This window comes from Tetrao urogallus (genome assembly GCF_951394365.1).
Source record: "Tetrao urogallus genome assembly, chromosome: 14".
Taxonomy (NCBI): domain Eukaryota; kingdom Metazoa; phylum Chordata; class Aves; order Galliformes; family Phasianidae; genus Tetrao; species Tetrao urogallus.
In genome coordinates, this window is record NC_136827.1 from 9,285,822 (window position 1) to 9,304,351 (window position 18,530).

Sequence of the window (18,530 nt, forward strand, 5' to 3'; positions counted from 1 at the left end):
GATTTAAAATAAAATAAAATAAAATAAAATAAAAGCTGTTTGTTTGTTTTACAAAATCCAAATTTGGCCTGAACAAGCCCATAGCACAGCCAGTTAATAAAATTACTCAGTATTTATGCTTATCCCTAAAGACTGCACAGAGCAAGCAGGAAAACACACACATGAAGGAGTGTCTGCCTCTGTCAAGCCAAAGATGGATGAGCTCCTGTTTCTCTTACCTTTTTCTATTGTTATTGGAAGACTTTACATAAAAGAGAGAAAGAAAGAAAGAAAGAAAGAAAGAAAGAAAGAAAGAAAGAAAGAAAGAAAGAAAGAAAGAAAGAAAGAAAGAAAGAAAGAAAGAAAGAAAGAAAGAAAGAAAGAAAGAAAGAAAGAAAGAAAGAAAGAAAGAAAGAAAGAAAGAAAGAAAGAAAGAAAGAAAGAAAGAAAGAAAGAAAGAAAGAAAGAAAGAAAGAAAGAAAGAAAGAAAGAAAGAAAGAAAGAAAGAAAGAGAAAAAGAGAGAAAGATAGGAGACAGGAGCTGGGGAGGAAATTCTATTCTTTCCTCATCTCTGTAGGGTTGTGCTGGTGTCATCTCTCTGCCTCCAATGGTGGACAACCCGCATCACTGTAAGGTAGCAGCCAGCTTACAGCACAACAGAGGGATTGAAATAAACTATGGAAGAGAAAAGTGGGATTGGGTTGGAAGCCTCAGAAGTGACCCTTCTGCCCCACAGATGTTAAGGCAGTCCCTGCAGTGGAAGTCAGAGAATTATGGAATCATTATGACTGGAAAAAACCTCTAAGATCATCAGATCCAACCTCAACCCACCCCCACCATGCCCACTGACCACATCCCTCAGTGCCACACTTCCACAGTTCTTGAACACCTCCAGAGACAGTAACCCCACCACCCTCTGCACAATCTGTGCCACTGCATCACCACTCTTTCTGAAGATAAATTTTCCTAATACCCATCCTGCATGAGCTGGGAAAAGAGGCTGCAAGGAGGGTAGGGTGGAATGAGCAGATGCCTCTGCTGAGAGAAAGGCACCAGCAAGGTGAGACGGGAGCTCACATCCCCACTCACAGCCAGGCACCATTCCAGCATCTGCTGAACTGAGCCCAGGGCTGGAGGCAGCATTTCAAGGCTGTGTGGGGGCAACAGAGGTAAGTGGGGAGACAGCCTGCTCCCTGCCATGGGCTGCTTGGAAGGAATCCTGAATGAGGTTGAAGGCAAAACTGCCCTCCTTCCAGGTGTGGTGCTGCTGCTCGCACCGTCCCACTCCTCCTTCTTCCTTTGCTCATCTGCAGACAGAGGGCCAGGCTGGGGAGAGGCAGCTGTAATGCTGCGGTGCAGCTCTGCATGCTGGACCATGCTGCAATCGAGGGAGCAGAACAAGCTCAGGGCAGAGAACTGAGCAAGGGACTGTAATTGCCACCTCATGCAAGCATTCTTCCACATGGACATTTACAACCTTCTGCTAACCTGCTTTTCTTCCCATGCCAGGGCTGATGCAAAACTGAGAACAGGCACTTTGATTTCACTAGGAACCCCCTGGCCCAAGCAATGCCTGTAGTGATGTTCTGCATTTGAGGCCAGGCAGCAGTGGGAATGGTGAAGGTAAATCAAGAACACCTCTTCCCTGTGATCTGCTCTGTGCTGTTTGTAACTTCAGAAGCTGCTTTTCTTGGCATTCAACACCTTGAGAAGAACGCTCTCCATTTTCCAGAGGGGAAATACATCTCCCACATAACTTGATTTTACACACTGGCTTTGTTGCTAGTGAAGAAAAGCAAAGGAATAATCACCAACATTAATGTTACACTTTGAATTAAATGTTGCTATGGAGAAAATCTTTCAGTGTTTCCCAGAAGGCATCATCAGCTTCCATATTTATTGGGTTTAATCTGCCTTTTGCATTATTCTCTTTGAATTCTACCACTCCAATAATAACTCTAATCATAGCATTAGCAGTTACCTCCAAGGTTTCCTGATAGATTTTCCTCTGTTACTGACTGGTAGCTGTTCACAATCAGACAATTTCCCTCTTTTCCCACAATCATGGATATCCTTCTTCTTGTCCTGCTTGAAACATGATGAAAAAAACTCAAACTCTTACTGAATAAACAAGAATTTGTACAAGTGAATGATGCATTTGCACAGAGAAAAGGTGTGTGGCTTAAAGCACAAATGGAAGCACTAATGAGACAGAGTTCTTCTCCTTTCCAATGTCCTTTACAGTTGCATAGAGATGATTTGCAAATTTATCATGAACTGGTCATGCTCCAGTACATCTAGTGGGAATTTTGGATCATGAGAAGCCTTTGTTAACACAGTAGACCTTGGGCTGATTAGGCTGGATCTGATTAAAATGGAGTTAGGTCACATTGGCAGTGGCTTTGTTGGACCCACACCAGTAATACTGGAGAAGCAGCGTTAACATGGTAAGAACTGCCCCGGTGCAGAGCAAAGATGGGGAAAATAGTCTCATTGATATTGGTTCAAGATTTATCCCTTTGCAGCCTAGAAAACTGTTAATATTATTTTAAGATTATTTTCTTGGCACGCACAGATCTGGTTTTTGGTGTGCTGTGCTCACCCCTCCTCCTCCTCCTGTGCATGGCTCTGGAATCCCAACTGCCGCAGATCCAAGCCTTGCCGAGGCTGTTATCTGCTGTGGCCCAAATGAAAATTCATTGCTCAGATGCTCCCGCATGTTGGAGCTCTGGTTGCTATCTTAGTCTCTGTGTTGTGGCTGAGAACCATCTGGAGTAAATCAAATGAAATAAAACCTCTATTAACTGAACCTTAAATATCCAAAGCTCAGTGTTATCACAGTCAAACACCCTGACACTGCAAAAATGTCTTCACTTGGTACAAAGCTCAGTTTCCTGTGTTTCTTCACCATTGTCACTAATGAAATAGAGACTGAACCGTTTGACTGCATACCCCAAAGTATTTGGAGCCACAGGGTTATGTAGCACTATTGTGGAAGAAACCCATGCCAAACCACTGACATAGATCAGGGTCCAGCTGCAAACCAAATCCTTAAAAAATGAGAGCATCTCTGGTCATAGCGGGCTTGGTAGCACCACTTTGCAAGTAAAAATAAAAACAAAAATAAAAACCCACAAGTGTTGAACAAGTCTGATTTGATTGTAGGGCAACAGGGATTTTTGAAGATGAGAAGCTATGGGGAGCTGATACCCAAGAATTTTCCACTGGTACAAATTGGGATTGTATACTCGCAAGGAAATATAGAGATACAATAAAAAGCACACAAGACCCGACTGCTGCATGAGGCAAAACCTCATATAACAGACCACAGTGGCCTGATGTCACTGCAAGTCCTCCCTCCCCAGAATCTCTGTTTGCAAGCAGCCACCTCTGGCTAGAAAAAAAGATGATTTCTTTTTTTAGATATGGAGACTATAAATGAAGTTATTTAAAACATACTCCATAAGTGAATAGCCAGAAGGATTGGTTATATTGGAAGAAGGATTATTCCCCAAAATGGAATTATGGAAACAGCACAGTCTGGGATATTTCAAGCTAGTTAGTGTGAGCAGCAATACATGTATGGAATCAGGGAAAGCTGCACTAGCAAGGACCGAAGACTGTAAACTGATTGACTTCATGGTTCTTCTCTGATTTCTCACAGGCTGTGCAAAATAAAGCTGTTAAAAAATGTTGCATGGATTTGATTTCATCGTTTGCTAAAAGAATACAGCTCCAACATCTGTTATATTCTAAAATGTCATTCGGTTTGGCTATTAGAATTTCATAATGTGTGTATATACAGATATATATATATACACAAATAGAAATTGTTGCCCTCTTTAAGAAGTCTTGGAGTCGATACAATCTGCAGATGAATTGGCAGCACCCAAATAAATCGTAGGGATGTTTCAGGGACTGTGATGATGTTTTCTGCAGAACTAATATCATTTCGAAATGCAACCAGAGTAATTATGAACCCCGTGAAAGAACCCTGAATGTAATTAAAAGAAAGTGGGGTGGGGGTGGGGTTGGGGGTACTCGGTAACCTTGGAGGGCTGGCAGGAATCCGGAGCGGAATGCGCTCGCACCAGGTCCGCTGCCCATCCTGAGCCGGGAATGCGCCGGACAGTGCTGGCTGGAAGAACACGGGCAGGGTTTTTTTAGCTCTCCGCGGTCACGGGGAGCCCCGTGGGTTTGGCAGCACCCGGCGCTGCGCTCCCACCCGGCATTGCGGGAGCGGCTGCGGCGGTGCGGGGAGAGCAGAGCGCGTGTCTGCCCGGAGCATCCCTCGTCCTGCTCCGTCTGCCCAGCCCGGACAGCCCGCTGCAACCCAGCAGCCTTTATTCTACCGAGGGAACAAATAAAAAAGGTTCTTCATCGTTTTTTATATCTTATTTTTTTCTTCCCCCCCCCCCCCCCCCCCCCCTTTCTTTTTATTTTTTAACTGTTGGAGATTAAAGTTTCTTTAAAGAAACGCGTTTTTCTTTTTTGTTTTTCTTTTCTTTCTTTCTTTCTTTTTTTTTTTTTTTTTTAGAAGAAATCATCCAGGTGATCTCAGAGTCGGGCGCTCCCGTTGTCAGTTTGTAGCAAATGTAAGTCTGTAACTCCAAAGCGATTTATTGATTGGTTTATTATATCAAGCTGGGTAATCAAAAAAGGATGGGGCAACCACGGGAGGCAAAAAGTGAATCACAAAGCTGCCGTAACTCAGCGGACTCGGGATAGATTTGGAAAATAAAGACGGGAATCCGTGTGGAAAAAGAAAATAGACAGCAGATAATAATAATTCGAGGCTTCCAGAGTTTGGGGTATGCCCACACACTGCGAATGTATGGCAGAAATAGTAGGGTTTTTACAGGAGCTCCGTTTGAGCACGGGATAATTCAGCGTATTTTCCTACTCCCATTTCCTTTGTGTTTCCAATATTGGTGGAGGGAAAAGGGATGTGTCTGAAAAGTGACAAATAAAAGTAAAACAGGCTTATGTAAATGAGCTCGGCTTCTAGTTTATTTGGGGAGATGTCTGTACTCAGGCAATTTCTGGGAATAATCTGGTGTTCGAATCTAAACCAGTGCAGGATCTCTTAGTTTGTAACTCTACAAATTACTTTCCTCTCTGAGATAAATCTTTCTGATATATTCATAACCCAAACCAGCAGGAAGGTGTGTGCGATAGCTACGATTCCTGGCAGCAAGTTCGATGGAAACTGTTCGAGAACGGAAAAAATAGAGCTCCATTAAAAATAGTAAAAGAAAAGAAAAGACAAGAAAGCAAAAGGAGAAAAAAAGAAAATGGGGGAGAAAGGGGGGAATAAAAGAAAAAGAGAAAAAAAAGAAGTCTTAGATTGTAATTGTTCACATTTCTCATTTTTTTAGGAGAAAAACGAAAGAGAGAAAAAATCCTGGAGGTCCGGGCGCAGCTCCGGCCCCGACGGGGCGGGGGTTGGTCCGGCAGGGCTCACTGCCCTGAGCTTGGCTGGGGGGAGATCCAAAGGGTTTTGCTTTATTTTTCGGTCAGGGATTTGGGGCGTCCCTCTAACACGGCTCTGGCCGGGCTCGGCTCCCAGCAGCACGGTTCCAGCAGGTGCCCACGGGTTCTCTCCCCGCTGCCAGATTCTGCTCTCTCGGGAAACGACGGTTGCAGCCGCTTCGAGGAGAGAAGGTTCGGCCGGGGGCCTCGCACAGCCCGCATCTCCGCAGTTCTCCTCTTCTTGACCTCGAGTCGCTTCTAAAAACAGAACCTCCATCCGATCTTCTTTTGATCGCGGGATTTCCGCATGTAAATATAACCTCGCAAACAGAGCTTTTCTCCTCCGAACCTTTCCCCGTGTGTTTATTACCTCAGGAAAAAAAAAATAAAAAATCGTTTTCAGTCCTTAAGGGCAAAGCGGTTAAGCGTTCTGAGCGGAGAGACATCTGATCCCCCCCAGCTACCCCTTGTCTCTTACCAAACAGAAGATAAATATCTGATCGCAGGTAAAATACCTGCGCAGGGAGAGGGAGAGAACAACCCTCGGCGAGTGAGAAAGGAGACGCCGATGTTATGCAATAATCGCGGTTCATTGTGCACTCACTGTCTTAACGAGTGGATGACACCAGTGCGATAAATAGGAACCATTGTCGGGTGACACAGAGGACAATTATAACGCGTGATTGCGCTCACTGCCTATTTCCAGAACCGAATATAGCGCAACTTTGCTTCACCGCATCCACCTTCACCGTGCAACAGGAGCCGGTCTCGGAGCGCCGAGCAGAGCCCTCTCCGGCCCTGGAATGTGTCGTTCCCCCCCTCTCCCCCTCCACACACACACCCCGTCGGGGTTGGCCAGAGGATGCTCAGGGGAAACACCTCTTGGAGTGCGTTCCGAGCGTACAGCTGGGCTCCGCTATCAGCCCAAAGAGCTTCGCGAACAGTCCGAAAGACTGGAAAGAAGGATATGAACGGAAGGGTCCGTAACTAAATCCGATCCCTCAGAAGCTCTGATGTTTAGCTTGTTTTAACTCTTTCTAAAGTCTGGAAATGAGGTATTATAAAATCTATTACCGCAACGCCTCCCTCTTGGCCACAAGGTCTCGTGTGCAGTGAAGCGCTGAGACAAAAATCTCACCAAATCGGCCACTTTATTACCTCGGCGTACGCCTCGTTTCTGGGCAATACTTAGGCTTGATGCGTGCACTAATTCTATTGACCTGTATTGATTTCTAGTCAAATCGGAAGCCCTTTCTTCCTTTCCTAAAGGGCTTTCACACGCCGTCATCAAGCTGGCTCGTTAATAGTAAATAAATAACTATATAGATAAATACACTCCTGTCTTTAGAAAATGACTTATTAAACAAATCGATTATAAAATGCCTTTGAAATTGTCCCTCCCGAAGAATAAACCCGCTCCCCTCTGCCTGCGGGCAGCGGATGAAAGACACGGGTTGGTGCTTGATTGAGGCATCACATGGGGCATCATCCGTGTGATGATCCGAATCGTTTCCTTTTGACTTACACAGATAAGAGGGAGAGCCCCTTGGTGAAATAGAACAGCCACCTCCCCCCCTCCTCCCCCAGCTGCTGTCACCGTCTCTCACGGACTAACTAGGCGGTGGCACTTCGTTGTGGGGATGCTGCTCACGGCCCTTCGGAGACACCAGCGAGGATGCTGCGGCGGTGCCTGCCCGTCGCCTCCCTCCGCCCCCGGGCTGGGAGAGGCAAGAGGAGGTGGGCCGGGGGCAGCCTGGAGCCCGGGGGCAGAGGGGGAGGCGGGAGGCGGAGCTGCCCGGGACGGGCCGTCGCTGTTGCTGCCGCTGGAGCCGGTCAAACTGCACAGCCACTTCCCCCAGGAGCTTCCCTTTCATCTCCCCGCTCCTGGCGCCTGCAAAACAGCCTCAGTTTGTCTGCAACGTCTCTCCTCCCCCTGCCCTCCCTCCCTCCCCGTCCCTCTCCAGCTGAGAGCCCCAGGACGGGGAGCGCAGAAGCGGCTTCGGCGGACAGAGGCGGGAGGCTGGGGGCGCGGGGGGCTCTCGGGGCATCCTTGGGATCCGTACTCGCTGGGACAGCTTCCGAGGGCTGCCGGGAGATGGGGGACACGAGGGAGTTGGGACAGGGTGACTTCACCCGAGACAGCTCCCATGGAGCCCCGACGGCCGTGTCCGGGACCGCCCTCCCCAGGAGCGCTGTGGACACGCACGGGACAGCCCTCGGAACCTCAGTTCCCCGGCACTGGTGAAATCCCTGCTGATCTGAGGTTGCTCTGAAGTCCTGGATCGGGGGAAAGACTTAATTCCAAGAAGTGTCATCAAACCTCTGTGCTTTCGAGGCTGCCGTCCCGGCATTCGGTGCCGCGTGGGGTTTTTTTCTCCTGTGTTTAACTGACAGGAGGATGAAGGAGGGGAGGGATGAGGGAGGAGAGAAACTTCCAAGTTCAGACTTTAAACGGAAAAGTTTCCAAGCTCGGTACGGGTTGATGCTGAAGGAGGGCAAGCACCATAAGCAAGAACTGCCATGCTGTGAAATACCAAACGTCCCTGTGGCACCCCAAGGCCGACCAAACCAGGCTGACGTCTGTCCCGTGCTTCTCGACTCCGGGAGAAGTTTGCCTCTCTGTTCCCCTCCTTCTTCCACCTTTTTGAAAGATGATAGCTCAGAGAGGGCTCTCCAACCCCATGGGGACAACATCCAGGCCACAGCCATACAGCACGGGAGCTGCACCCATGGGATGTGAGCCCTGGCTCGGTGTCACTGTGACCTGCCCTCCTGTGAGTTCTCCTTCCCCAGGCGCCCTTCCAGCAGGCATTGACTTTGGGAGCTCGGTATAATTATCAGTAGCATTTTCAGCAGTCCCACAATGGCTTTCTGAGGACGGTGCATTGTTCTTGACACACATGCATTGTTCCTGCGTGTCTATCAATTCTCATTTACTTGTCACGGTGCAGGAAGCATGGAGAAGAGAAAGGAAGGTGGGGGTGGGGGGTGCTGAAGAAGAAAAGAGGGACAGACTCACTCCGCAGCAAGAGAACTCGCGGAGCCGGGGCACTGCAGTCCCACATCTCTCTGCGAGTATCTCCCAGCAAAGAGAGACTTTCTGGGGAAGGAGATGAGAGAAAATGGGGTTAGGAAGAGGAGTGAATGAGGAATCAGCTTGTGGAAGCAACTGTTACTTTCAATCTCAGAGAAAAGCCCAAATTGGAGCTCTGTTGCCTGAAATATAACCTGACTCAGTCTGGCTAGCTGGTGTAGTGAAAGGCATCACCCCTCTTTGCATATCACCCCTGGCTTTAATCCTTGTCCCATCGAGGTCTGCAGTAACACTGCTAGCAATAAATAACGAGTGTGCAAACCCTACTATTAGTCGCACTGAAGAGTGGGGTTTTGTAACACGGCTCCTTGTACACAACCCCCACACTCCTTCCCATGCCGCAATCGCCTGACCCGGTCCCAGTTGGTCGTGAGTGGCACCTGGCGAGGTGCTGTCAGAGCTGGATGAAGGGAGCTGCGAGGGGTCGAGAGGATCCCTGGGCCCAGCACAGCACACTCATTACATCCCCTCCTTCGGGGTGCTCCCTGGCCTGGCCTGGGTGGAGGAGGATGGGCCGAAGAAAATCCCAACCGGCCCAGTTCTCCTCCCCAAAATCAGCTCCCTAACGGCCCTCAGGGAAAAGTCATCAACGCCCTACAGAGAGAGAGCGGGACTTAGTGATTTTTGTTAGGGGGGTTGGGGACGTCCCGGACTGGCAGAAAGATTGGGAATCTCAAGTGAGAACAAGGTTTGCTGGCGAAATCCTGGTCGGTTTATGCAGGACATAAACCAACACGGTGCAAGGAGTGCAAATCTGCAGCCCACACAAAACGAATCGGTAGCCCTGTCCGAATCTCCCCTGGAGTTGGGGTACAGAGCGCGGAGCGGAGCTCACTGCCCCACACATGGGCAGATGCATTACCACCTCCCCAGCACACTTGGTTATGCTTTTGTTTTGCTTTGGGTTTTTTTTTTTTTTTTTTTTTTTTTTTTAGAGCTTTGGTTAGAACTAACACAAAAGCAGCTCCCAAACTGCGTTTCCTGGATGTTTAAAAAACCAAAAAGATAAAAAAAAAAAAAAAGGAACAACAGAGAAAGTTGCAGGCACAGGATGAAATAACGCCCGGTGTAAGATTAAAATAATTATGAAAAGAATAATATGCATTTGCTTTTATCCACGTGGTAATTAGAAACGCTTTTAAAAGGATGCTCTTTAGTCATACCGCTGGTAGGAAGTCAAAAAGTGAGAGAAACGCTTTCGTAGTGCTAGTTTGATATACCTCTTAATTAAGGACTGCGTGCCCCTAATTTATTAAAGTTCTATTCATCACGTGTGGAATTGACGCTGGAAAAAAAAAATAATAATAATAATTACAGATCTAACCTCTGCAGAGTGTTTTCTGCCCAACTCGGGTCCCGCTGCCGAAGAAACGCAACTGAAACCCCTTTTTCGGATGAAAAATGCTCCGAATGGGCTCTCCGCGGGGGTCTTGCACTGAGTGAGGGTTCAGCACCCCGCCGCCCCCCTCCTTCCCCCCCCCCTCAGTGTGACCCCGGAGAAATTCCCCGCTCCGGGAGGGCGGCGAGACCCGACGGGGCTGGAGAGGGGGTGGTGGCGCGGCCGACGGACAGAGGGGACCGGGAGGGGCCGGGCCGGCGGCGAGAGGAGGCAGCGCTGCGATCTTCTAAAGTTTCCTCTTCGCCTAATCATCAGCCTTAATTACCCCGGCGGCTCTTTTCTTGCTTCGGTATGATTATAGCCCCGGACGGCTCCTTAATGGCACGGCTCCGCTCGCTGCCCGTGTCATTAACTCGTAATTCATTTCGGAGGGGACGGGGGGGAAGGGAGGGGGGAGGGGGGGGGAACACCCCAAACAAAATAAGCCTCGAAAAAAATAGAAAGAAAGAAAGAAAAAAAGAAAGAAAGACAGGGGAAAAAAAAAAGTGTGTGCCCTCCCTCCCGCTCCCGAGCCAATGACATGAGTCACCCCGCGACGTCAGGCGGTAGCGGCGGCTCTGATTGGCCTGTGGGGCGTTTACTCCACTTCCCAAAGGAGGAAAGAGCCGGGGAGCCCCCAGAGGGGGGAAAAGAGGGGGGCGGCTCCGCAGCGCCTCACTCGCGCAGTCCCCGCGCAGGGCCGGGCAGAGGCGCAGCGCAGCTCCCCGGGCGGCCCCGCTCCAGCCACGCTCCGCACTCGCGATGGCTTCTCCTTCCAAAGCGAAGGAGGTTTTCTCCTCCGACGAGGAGGGCCCGGCGGCCGGCGCCGAGGAGCACCACAAAGTCAAAGTGTCCAGCTTGCCGTTCAGCGTGGAAGCCCTCATGTCCGACAAGAAACCTCCCAAAGAGCTGCCGCTGGCCGCGGCGGGGGGCAGCGCCGACGGGGCGACCGTGGGTACCTCCAGGAACCTGCTGCTGCCGGGCCACGGCTCCCGAGACGCGCACAGCCCTCCCGGGGCTCTTACAAAAACCTTCGACACCGCTTCGGTCAAATCGGAGAACTCGGAGGACGGCACGTCCTGGATCCAAGAGGCCGGGAGATATTCCCCTCCGCCAAGTGAGTGGCCGGGGAGCGGCGGGGCGGCGGAGGGCAGCGGGGCCGGGGAGAGCAGAGAGGCGGCACCGCTCCGAGCCCGGGTGACACTGCGAGCCCCGGGCACGGGATGCTCAGGGCACGTTGGATAGCTGCGTTTGTACATAGACTCAGATGTGTGCGTGTGTTCACGGTTATGCCTGTTTAGTTTTTGCATGTCACCTGTGTGTTTACATAGAAGTTATGTGTTTATACCTTTACCTGGGTATAGAAATATCCAGTGCTTTTAAGTTGTACAACGATCAAGAGCTCCCTTTCCCTACGTACAGATCACCATCTGCCAGTTTATACCTTTATGTTACCGCGTTATACTGAGAAGTGGAATTTCTCCTTCTCACAAAGCGATCTCCTTGCTCTTTCTAACTTTGTGCACTGTCTGTGCGCTCTGTCCCACCGGTGTTCTTCCCTCTCTCTCTCTGCATGCGGGCTGTCAAAGTCCCAAGCTGGGCCTGATCTCGTTCCCACCCCCTACGCCCCCCATCCAAGCTCTCCCCATCGCCTCGGGGACTCCCAATCCCAAGCTGACAGATCACTTTTTTTTTAAACCTCTTTGCTGTCCGATCCGCGCTCCTCTGCTGAACTATTTCAGTGAGATCCCCTCCGTCCATCTTTTTTCTCTTAAATTTTAATTGCTTTAAAAAATAATAGCAATCATCTCCCCGCCAAAACTACATCACGAATGGGTGAAAAAAGTATCCCGGCAGTGCTGGACTCTGCCTTCCTATTACTGTGAGCCTTTGTGGGCAGACACCTGTATTAGCAGATTGGGCTGTGCTGACTCGCGCGATGTAAACCGAATTCTCTGCTTTCTTAAAGTGAATGGTTTCTCCAAACTGAACAGCTGGACGGTCGTGGAGAATTTGCTACCATAACCTATCACTGCAAGGAAGTTTAGTGTTATTACAACTCCTCTATTTTGGGGAGAGTCGCTTTGATTTGGCTTTTGGCCACTTCGTTTGCTTTGCCATTACCCTGAATTAATTTGATTTCTAACTTGCTGAGATGGATGGGAGGAGAACAGGCCGCCCCTGTCAGTGCTCTGTAGCTCCGGATTGTGATTTTCACGTACTCTCAAGTCCTCTGGAAACGCGTGAAAAGACGCGGGTGCCTCGGCTCAACTCCCCTCCTCTAACAAGGCCTCATCTCTCAGTTATTGTTTATTGGGTTCTTTTACTTCGAAATTCCACTCTGTCTCTATTCAAATCGGCAGTTCCTGGGATCTGGAAAATACCTTTGTAAAGAACTTCAGCGTGTAGAGTGTTGAAGGCCAGTGATTTCAAGGGGGAATTTGAGGCAACAACGACCGGGGATGGGACCGGCAGCTCGGGAAGGTCCTTCAGCTTCTGTCCTCTTCCTCATTCCCTGCCCCGGCTCTCGGCCCCGTCGGAGCTGCCGGGACAATGCGGGACATGAGCGGTGCTCCCATCCCGTCTGTCCGCGAAGCGCTTTGACGTCGGGACTAATAACGCTGCGAGGGGAAGAGCTGCAATGTTAGATTATGAGCAGAACGTAGAGGGAAGCAGGTGATGGTTTTTGTTCGCCGTTGGCCAGAAAACGGACGATAAACGGGAGAGAAATAAATAAATACAAAGCGAAACAAACGACTGCAGCGAGCGCTGTAGGACGGGCACGGGGTAATCATCACTGCAGGCTCCGCCGAGGCGACCTCCGGGCTTCTTATCGGAGTTTGGCAGTCATCTGCGGGGCGGTAGGAGAAAAAGCTGTGAGCGTTTGGGTGTATTCCGAGAGAAATATTTCTCTGGGATTTAGTTTAAAAGCGCCTTACGGCACTTTGCCGAGCGCAGCCCCAGTCGGGACGGGCCGGGTAAGCTGACAGCCGGGAAAGGCGCCGCGGCAGCGGCCGTCCCTGTAAACCTCATCCCTACGGACAGAGCTTCGGCTGCCGAGTCTTCGCAGATCTTCGAGATAAAGAATAGGTCTCGCTCTAAAAAAAAAGGAGAGCGGAACGGAGGGGTAACCAGTAATTAGGGAAGTTTCAGCAGCGCGCCGGTTTGCAGCTTCGTTATTAAAACGATCCCGTGCGATCGTAAGACGGCGTTTGACAACTTGTTTTCCAAGAAGGATTTATTTGCTGTGTTCAGTAGCTGGAAGAAGTGTAGGAAGATGCATTTCGCTACATATATATATATATATATTTAAATCTGTTTTCTCTCTCCCCGTTCTGGACACTCTCCTCGTGAGATGTTTTTTTGTTTGGTTGGTTTTTTTTGCTTGCAAGTTATGCGCTGAAACAGCATCGTGGTCTGATGCTGAAATGAAAACGGAAAATGAAAACGGTTCAAAAAATACGCAGTGAAAGCAGTGGCAAGTGTGTGAACCAGGCACTACAGCACACATGAAATTTGTGCTGGTGCTCAAGTGCTGACAGTGCATCATTTTCTGTATTAAACTGGAGTTTGTGGTTTCTTGTGGGTCCTGAGAGTGATTTGGAACACAGTCAAATTGCAGAGCTCTTCACACCAGGGTTGCACGTCTTCCTCATTTTTTAGAATTATGAGTGAAATGTAAAATGAATTGAAAGACAGCTCAGCAATGTGCCAACTCAGAAACAAGTGCCCAGCCTGTCTGGGTTTATAAGGAAAGCACAAAATGTACCAGATTTCCTGATTTGTATTGGCTACAGATGCTGCTGTTGTATGAGACAAACACGGCAAATGTCACAAGAACAAGCACTGAATGAGAAGTGTGGCATTTTCTTCTTGTATGATATTTTCTGAAGAAAACAGAAAATATGTGTTGAGAGGAAAAAAAGTTAAGTAGAAGGGAAATCTGCTCTTGATTTCAATGGGAGAAGAAATTGGAATAATAGTGTTCAGTTATCCAAAACACAACAATTATCAGACTCTGTTCTTCAGCTGTCAGGATGAGCTCTGGCAGGGCTGATGTGTTGCTGTTGGCAAAGTCCTGGTGTGGCTTCTCTCACACCATGGTGCTTTTGTAAATCTGCTTTCACCTATACGTTTGTCCTGTGCTGTGCTGGGGTTAGTCCTGCAGTTCTGCTGCTACTAAGACAGCTATTTTGTGCAGACCCCTACGATCCTAAGGTGATCTGCTGCGTATCTCTAAATCCTTCACTCTCTGTTTGCCTACAAGCTAACTCCTTAGAATCAAGGAGCCAAAATTTCAGGACATCTGATGAAGTACTGCAATATAAGTTGGTCTAGCAAGAGATTTGCAGTGACATTTGTGAAAGATCCTCTGTTCTGAGGGTGTCACTTGACAGGACAACCTCTGGCACAGGTCCTCCCTCAGCCATCTAAAGCACCACGTGTCTCTGCAGAGCACCCAGGTCTCCCCGCTTTGTGATAACCGGCCTTTCCCTTCCTTGCAGGACACCTGAGCCCTACAGCCTGCACCCTGAGGAAGCACAAGACGAATCGGAAGCCCCGCACCCCATTCACCACTTCCCAGCTGCTGGCCCTGGAGCGCAAGTTCCGCCAGAAGCAGTACCTGTCCATCGCCGAGCGAGCCGAATTCTCCAGCTCCCTCAACCTCACAGAGACCCAGGTCAAAATCTGGTTCCAAAATCGGAGGGCCAAGGCCAAGAGACTGCAGGAGGCTGAGCTAGAGAAGCTCAAAATGGCAGCGAAGCCCATGTTGCCATCGGGGTTCAGCCTCCCTTTTCCCATCAACTCCCCCATCCAGGCCGCCTCACTGTATGGAACATCCTACCCTTTTCACAGACCTGTGCTTCCTATCCCGCCCGTTGGACTCTATGCTACTCCTGTCGGATACAGCATGTACCACTTATCCTAAGAAGATCAGAAAGGCACAGTGACAGCGAGAAAGACTTCCTGGTGGATCTCATCCAGCCCTAAGAATGCAGTACCCAACCGGTGCTGGCCGTTCTTTCTGCACGCTTCTATCTGCCATCCCGAGTTCGTGTTAGCAAAGCAAGGCATCCTGTATGCAACAGGCTGGGTGTCTTCTGAGAGCGCTCTGAGCGCTCACAGTCTGATCCTCAAAGTGTTTAAAAAAAAAAAAAAAAAAAAAAAAAAAAAAAAAGTAAAAACGATTAAAAAAAAAATTGAGCAATTGTAGGGTTTTTATACAGTGCATGTAAAATTAGGGTAAGAAAGAACGGGTGAAAAAAAACAAGCTTGCCTTACGGAGGCAGAGATTTCCCAACAGCTTCCTGATGGGGCCCAAGCTGTTTTTAAAGTAAAAGGGATATGTACCCTAAATCCACACTCTCAAGTGTCATCATTTAATATAGGGGCAAGGGGAGGGAAATAAAAAGCTATAATCAAGGTGGGTTGGGGGGCATTGTTTTCTTTTGTTGCTGTCGTTTAAAGAAAGCAGAGCCCTTAGATACAGACACAGTGTAAATAGAAACTAGACCCAGTAGAGTCCGAGTGAAGTTCAGAGCCAGCAAGTTCCTGCATTTCTAAGGGTAAGGAAAGCTTTTCACATCCCAGACCTCCGCAGACCTTTTGCAACAAGAGGTTGCAAACAAGGGGGCCCCTAAATGCATAGAGTAAAGCAAGGGCTTTACCCACCCGTGGCTCTTGTAATGCCTTTATGTATGTAAATCGCTTCAGCGTTTTTAAAGCACTGTGAGGAGAGATGAGGTGCAAGGCAGGCTGCTCTTTATCTCTTCCGATTGGCGTGTGTAGAGTTTTGTTTTTTTCTTACAGCCAGGTAATCTTGGCTCTGCAATGCTTCTTGAAAACCAGGAGGGAGGGAAGTTTCTGGGGAAAGAAGACGTGGGTTGTTTCCACAGTGGTGGTGAGCAAGGGTTGTCGAACTCTTCTGCGGAGATGTTTGGGGTTTTTTATTAGTATCTGCAACAGTCTGCATTAAATAGAAGAATCCCTCGAGTCTTCCTCTCCTCCCCTTGCCAAGGATGCCAACTGAAGTGACTCATGCTTCAAGCCCTTCTAAAGAGAGATCCAGGTATCAAAACCAGACAATGCTACCTGTGGGACGGTGGGGTGCCAAGAGACTGTGTAAGCTCTCTGTCCCCATGGGAGCTTCCCAAGTGCTGGCAGTGTCATCGTCCCTGGTCTTCTCCTTGTAATATTGTATTATGTGTATTACTCTTGCTAAACTTTGTGAGAAAATTACTCTGAAGGTTGTGGAGCACTGAAGGCAGAGCTTCTCCTGGATTTATTTTCTTAGCATGTTGATAAGAAACCCTCCTCCGCCCCACTTCCCCTCCCCAAAAAATAGGAGAAAAAAAAAAAAAAAAGCCTAAAAATTTTTTAAAAGTCACAAAGTTTTACCGTTTTTGGTTTGTTTTGACCCAGGCACTCTCACTGCCCGGGACCCACTGTAGATGAACTTCCCATGTCCCTTCCCTTTACCCCTAACCTTTCATTATAGGAAAGTCCCTTTGAAAGGGATACCTTGTACAATTTTATATATTTTATTGAAGATTTATTATTTCTTATCTCTTATTTCGAATTAAATTAAAAAAGAAAAAACATGTTTAATTACGTGTGGGTCTGTGAATGTTTGGAGTTCTTTAAAAGGTAACGTCTCTCCGTGTGTGTTTTGCACTGCTGGGTCAAGTTCAAAGGAATGTTTAGGTTGCCTTTGTGATTATTTCCCCTTCTGAATCTGAAGTGAAGCCAAATTTGCTGCACATGAAGGTGAATTGCAAGTCAACAATTCAAAGTCGAGAGCCAAACCTTTTATGAGGTTTCCTTGTTTTTAACAACCCCTTTTAGGCGCCTCTGTTCTTTACAGCATCATATTCTGGGGATGTTTCCCTCACTTCTCTCAGCTCACGCGCCTCTCTGTTGCTCAGGCCTCTCCCCTCACCTCAAATCCGTCTTTGGTGTGTGGCTGGTTTGTGCCCCAGCCATAGCTGGGGGTCACGGTTGAGGGTCCCTTGGTACAGGTCAGACCTGGCAGGGACCCTGCAGTACTCTGCCACAGGGCCGTTGCAGGGCTCCTGTGTGCTGTCAGCCTGTCCATTGGTTTTGGGGCAGCCTCGGAGAGCAGGTGCCAGACCTCAGCCCTCTCTATCAAAGGGAGCAGGAGTTTGCTCCGACGAGAGGGATCTCCACGAGGCTACTTCACCACGGCACACCAAAGTCTCGTGTCTGCCCTTACTGTAGGATTATTCGGATTAGGAGTGACCTCCGCGATCCCAGCTGGCTAGAAAGCTGCGTTCGCCTCTATTGGAACAGCCGGGTTGATGAAATAGGGATGCACGGAAGAAAGCATCCCCGTGCCCGGCGCCCATCCCGGCCGTGCCCCGCTCCCTGCCTCGGAGCCCCGCTCCGTGCCCGAGCCCTCCTCGCTCCGTGCGGGACGGGGCTGCGGCACGGCACGGGGACGGGAGGAACGGGGCAGCTCCTTCCGAGCGGCGCTGCGGCTCTCGGGGCGATCCTTCCCGTCTCAGCCCTATTCGGACACAAACTCTTCCTGCTTTGCAACTGGATGGAGCAAAGCTGGGAGAACCCAATCTCCACGCAGACATTGCAAACCAGAGTTTACTGCCGCGTGAAACCAGAGACAAACTCTCCTTTCTTGGGTTCCCTGTTTCCGAGGCATTATCCCCTCACTCCGGGGCAGGGAGAAGCCTCCTCTCCCCTCTGCCTCCCCATGCGATCGTCCCGAGCTTTTTCTCCGCCGGTTATAAATAAACCAGCGGTATTTTTTAACCTTCGGTATAAATCAGCTGTGTCAGGGATTACAGCTAAATCTTTTCGCTGGAAACTCTTTGAGCGCAGGAGCTTTGTGAGTGTTATGATAGATCCTTAAATGGATACAGATTTATTGCAGAACACAAGGGTGTTGAAGGAAAAGCTTCCAGAACTCGGTTACAACCTTTGCTATGGGAAAGGCAGGACGGATCCGTGACACCTTCCCCGAGCTCGCGGATGGCATGACAGTTCACCCTGCGCCCATTATTAACTTGTTCCAATTAAAGCCTTCAGAAAGGCCGAGTTAATTGAGTATTATATTTTATTAGGAGGGAGGTGTCAAGCTTTACTCATGAGACTTCATCATCGGCCTAATGGGAGCTGCCCCGCAGGCAGATCTGTAACTGAATAAATTACAGCGAGGCAGGGAAATCAGAATGCTACCATTAAACGCGATGCACTTACTGAAATTCCTCCTCCACTTTCGCAAGAGGCTGGGGAGGTGTGGCTTTAATTAGTTATTTTAATGCAAAGTTAAATTGTTCCCAAAGTATTTTCTGACACAAAGCAGATGCGATGATTAGAAGTTGAGTGAGACTGAAAGGAGTTGGCATCTGTTCCAGGTACATCTATATATTTTAAATTTCCAATAGAAAGTGAAAAATAATTAGAGCAATAAATAATAAACATTAAAAACAACGCGATAAATTATCCCGATCCTTAAAATCCCGACTTGCTGAACGGCGGCTCAGAGCAGCCGGGCACAGCTCGGCTCTCCCGGGACCTTAATTCACGAGCTATGGATCTGTTGACATAAACAGTTAGGAATGGGCTCT

At 48.8% G+C, this 18,530-nt stretch overlaps 1 protein-coding gene across 1 annotated transcript; it reads left to right on the plus strand.

The window, feature by feature from the left end:
* Window positions 1-10,686: 10,686 nt before the first annotated feature.
* On the plus strand, window positions 10,687-14,854 carry MSX2 (msh homeobox 2; the record flags this gene model as incomplete). Its single annotated transcript, XM_079542283.1, has 2 exons — window positions 10,687-11,041; window positions 14,430-14,854. The coding sequence occupies 2 exons, from the start codon at window positions 10,687-10,689 to the stop codon at window positions 14,852-14,854; spliced, it is 780 nt and encodes a 259-aa protein (XP_079398409.1).
* Between the last annotated feature and the right edge of the window lie 3,676 nt (window positions 14,855-18,530).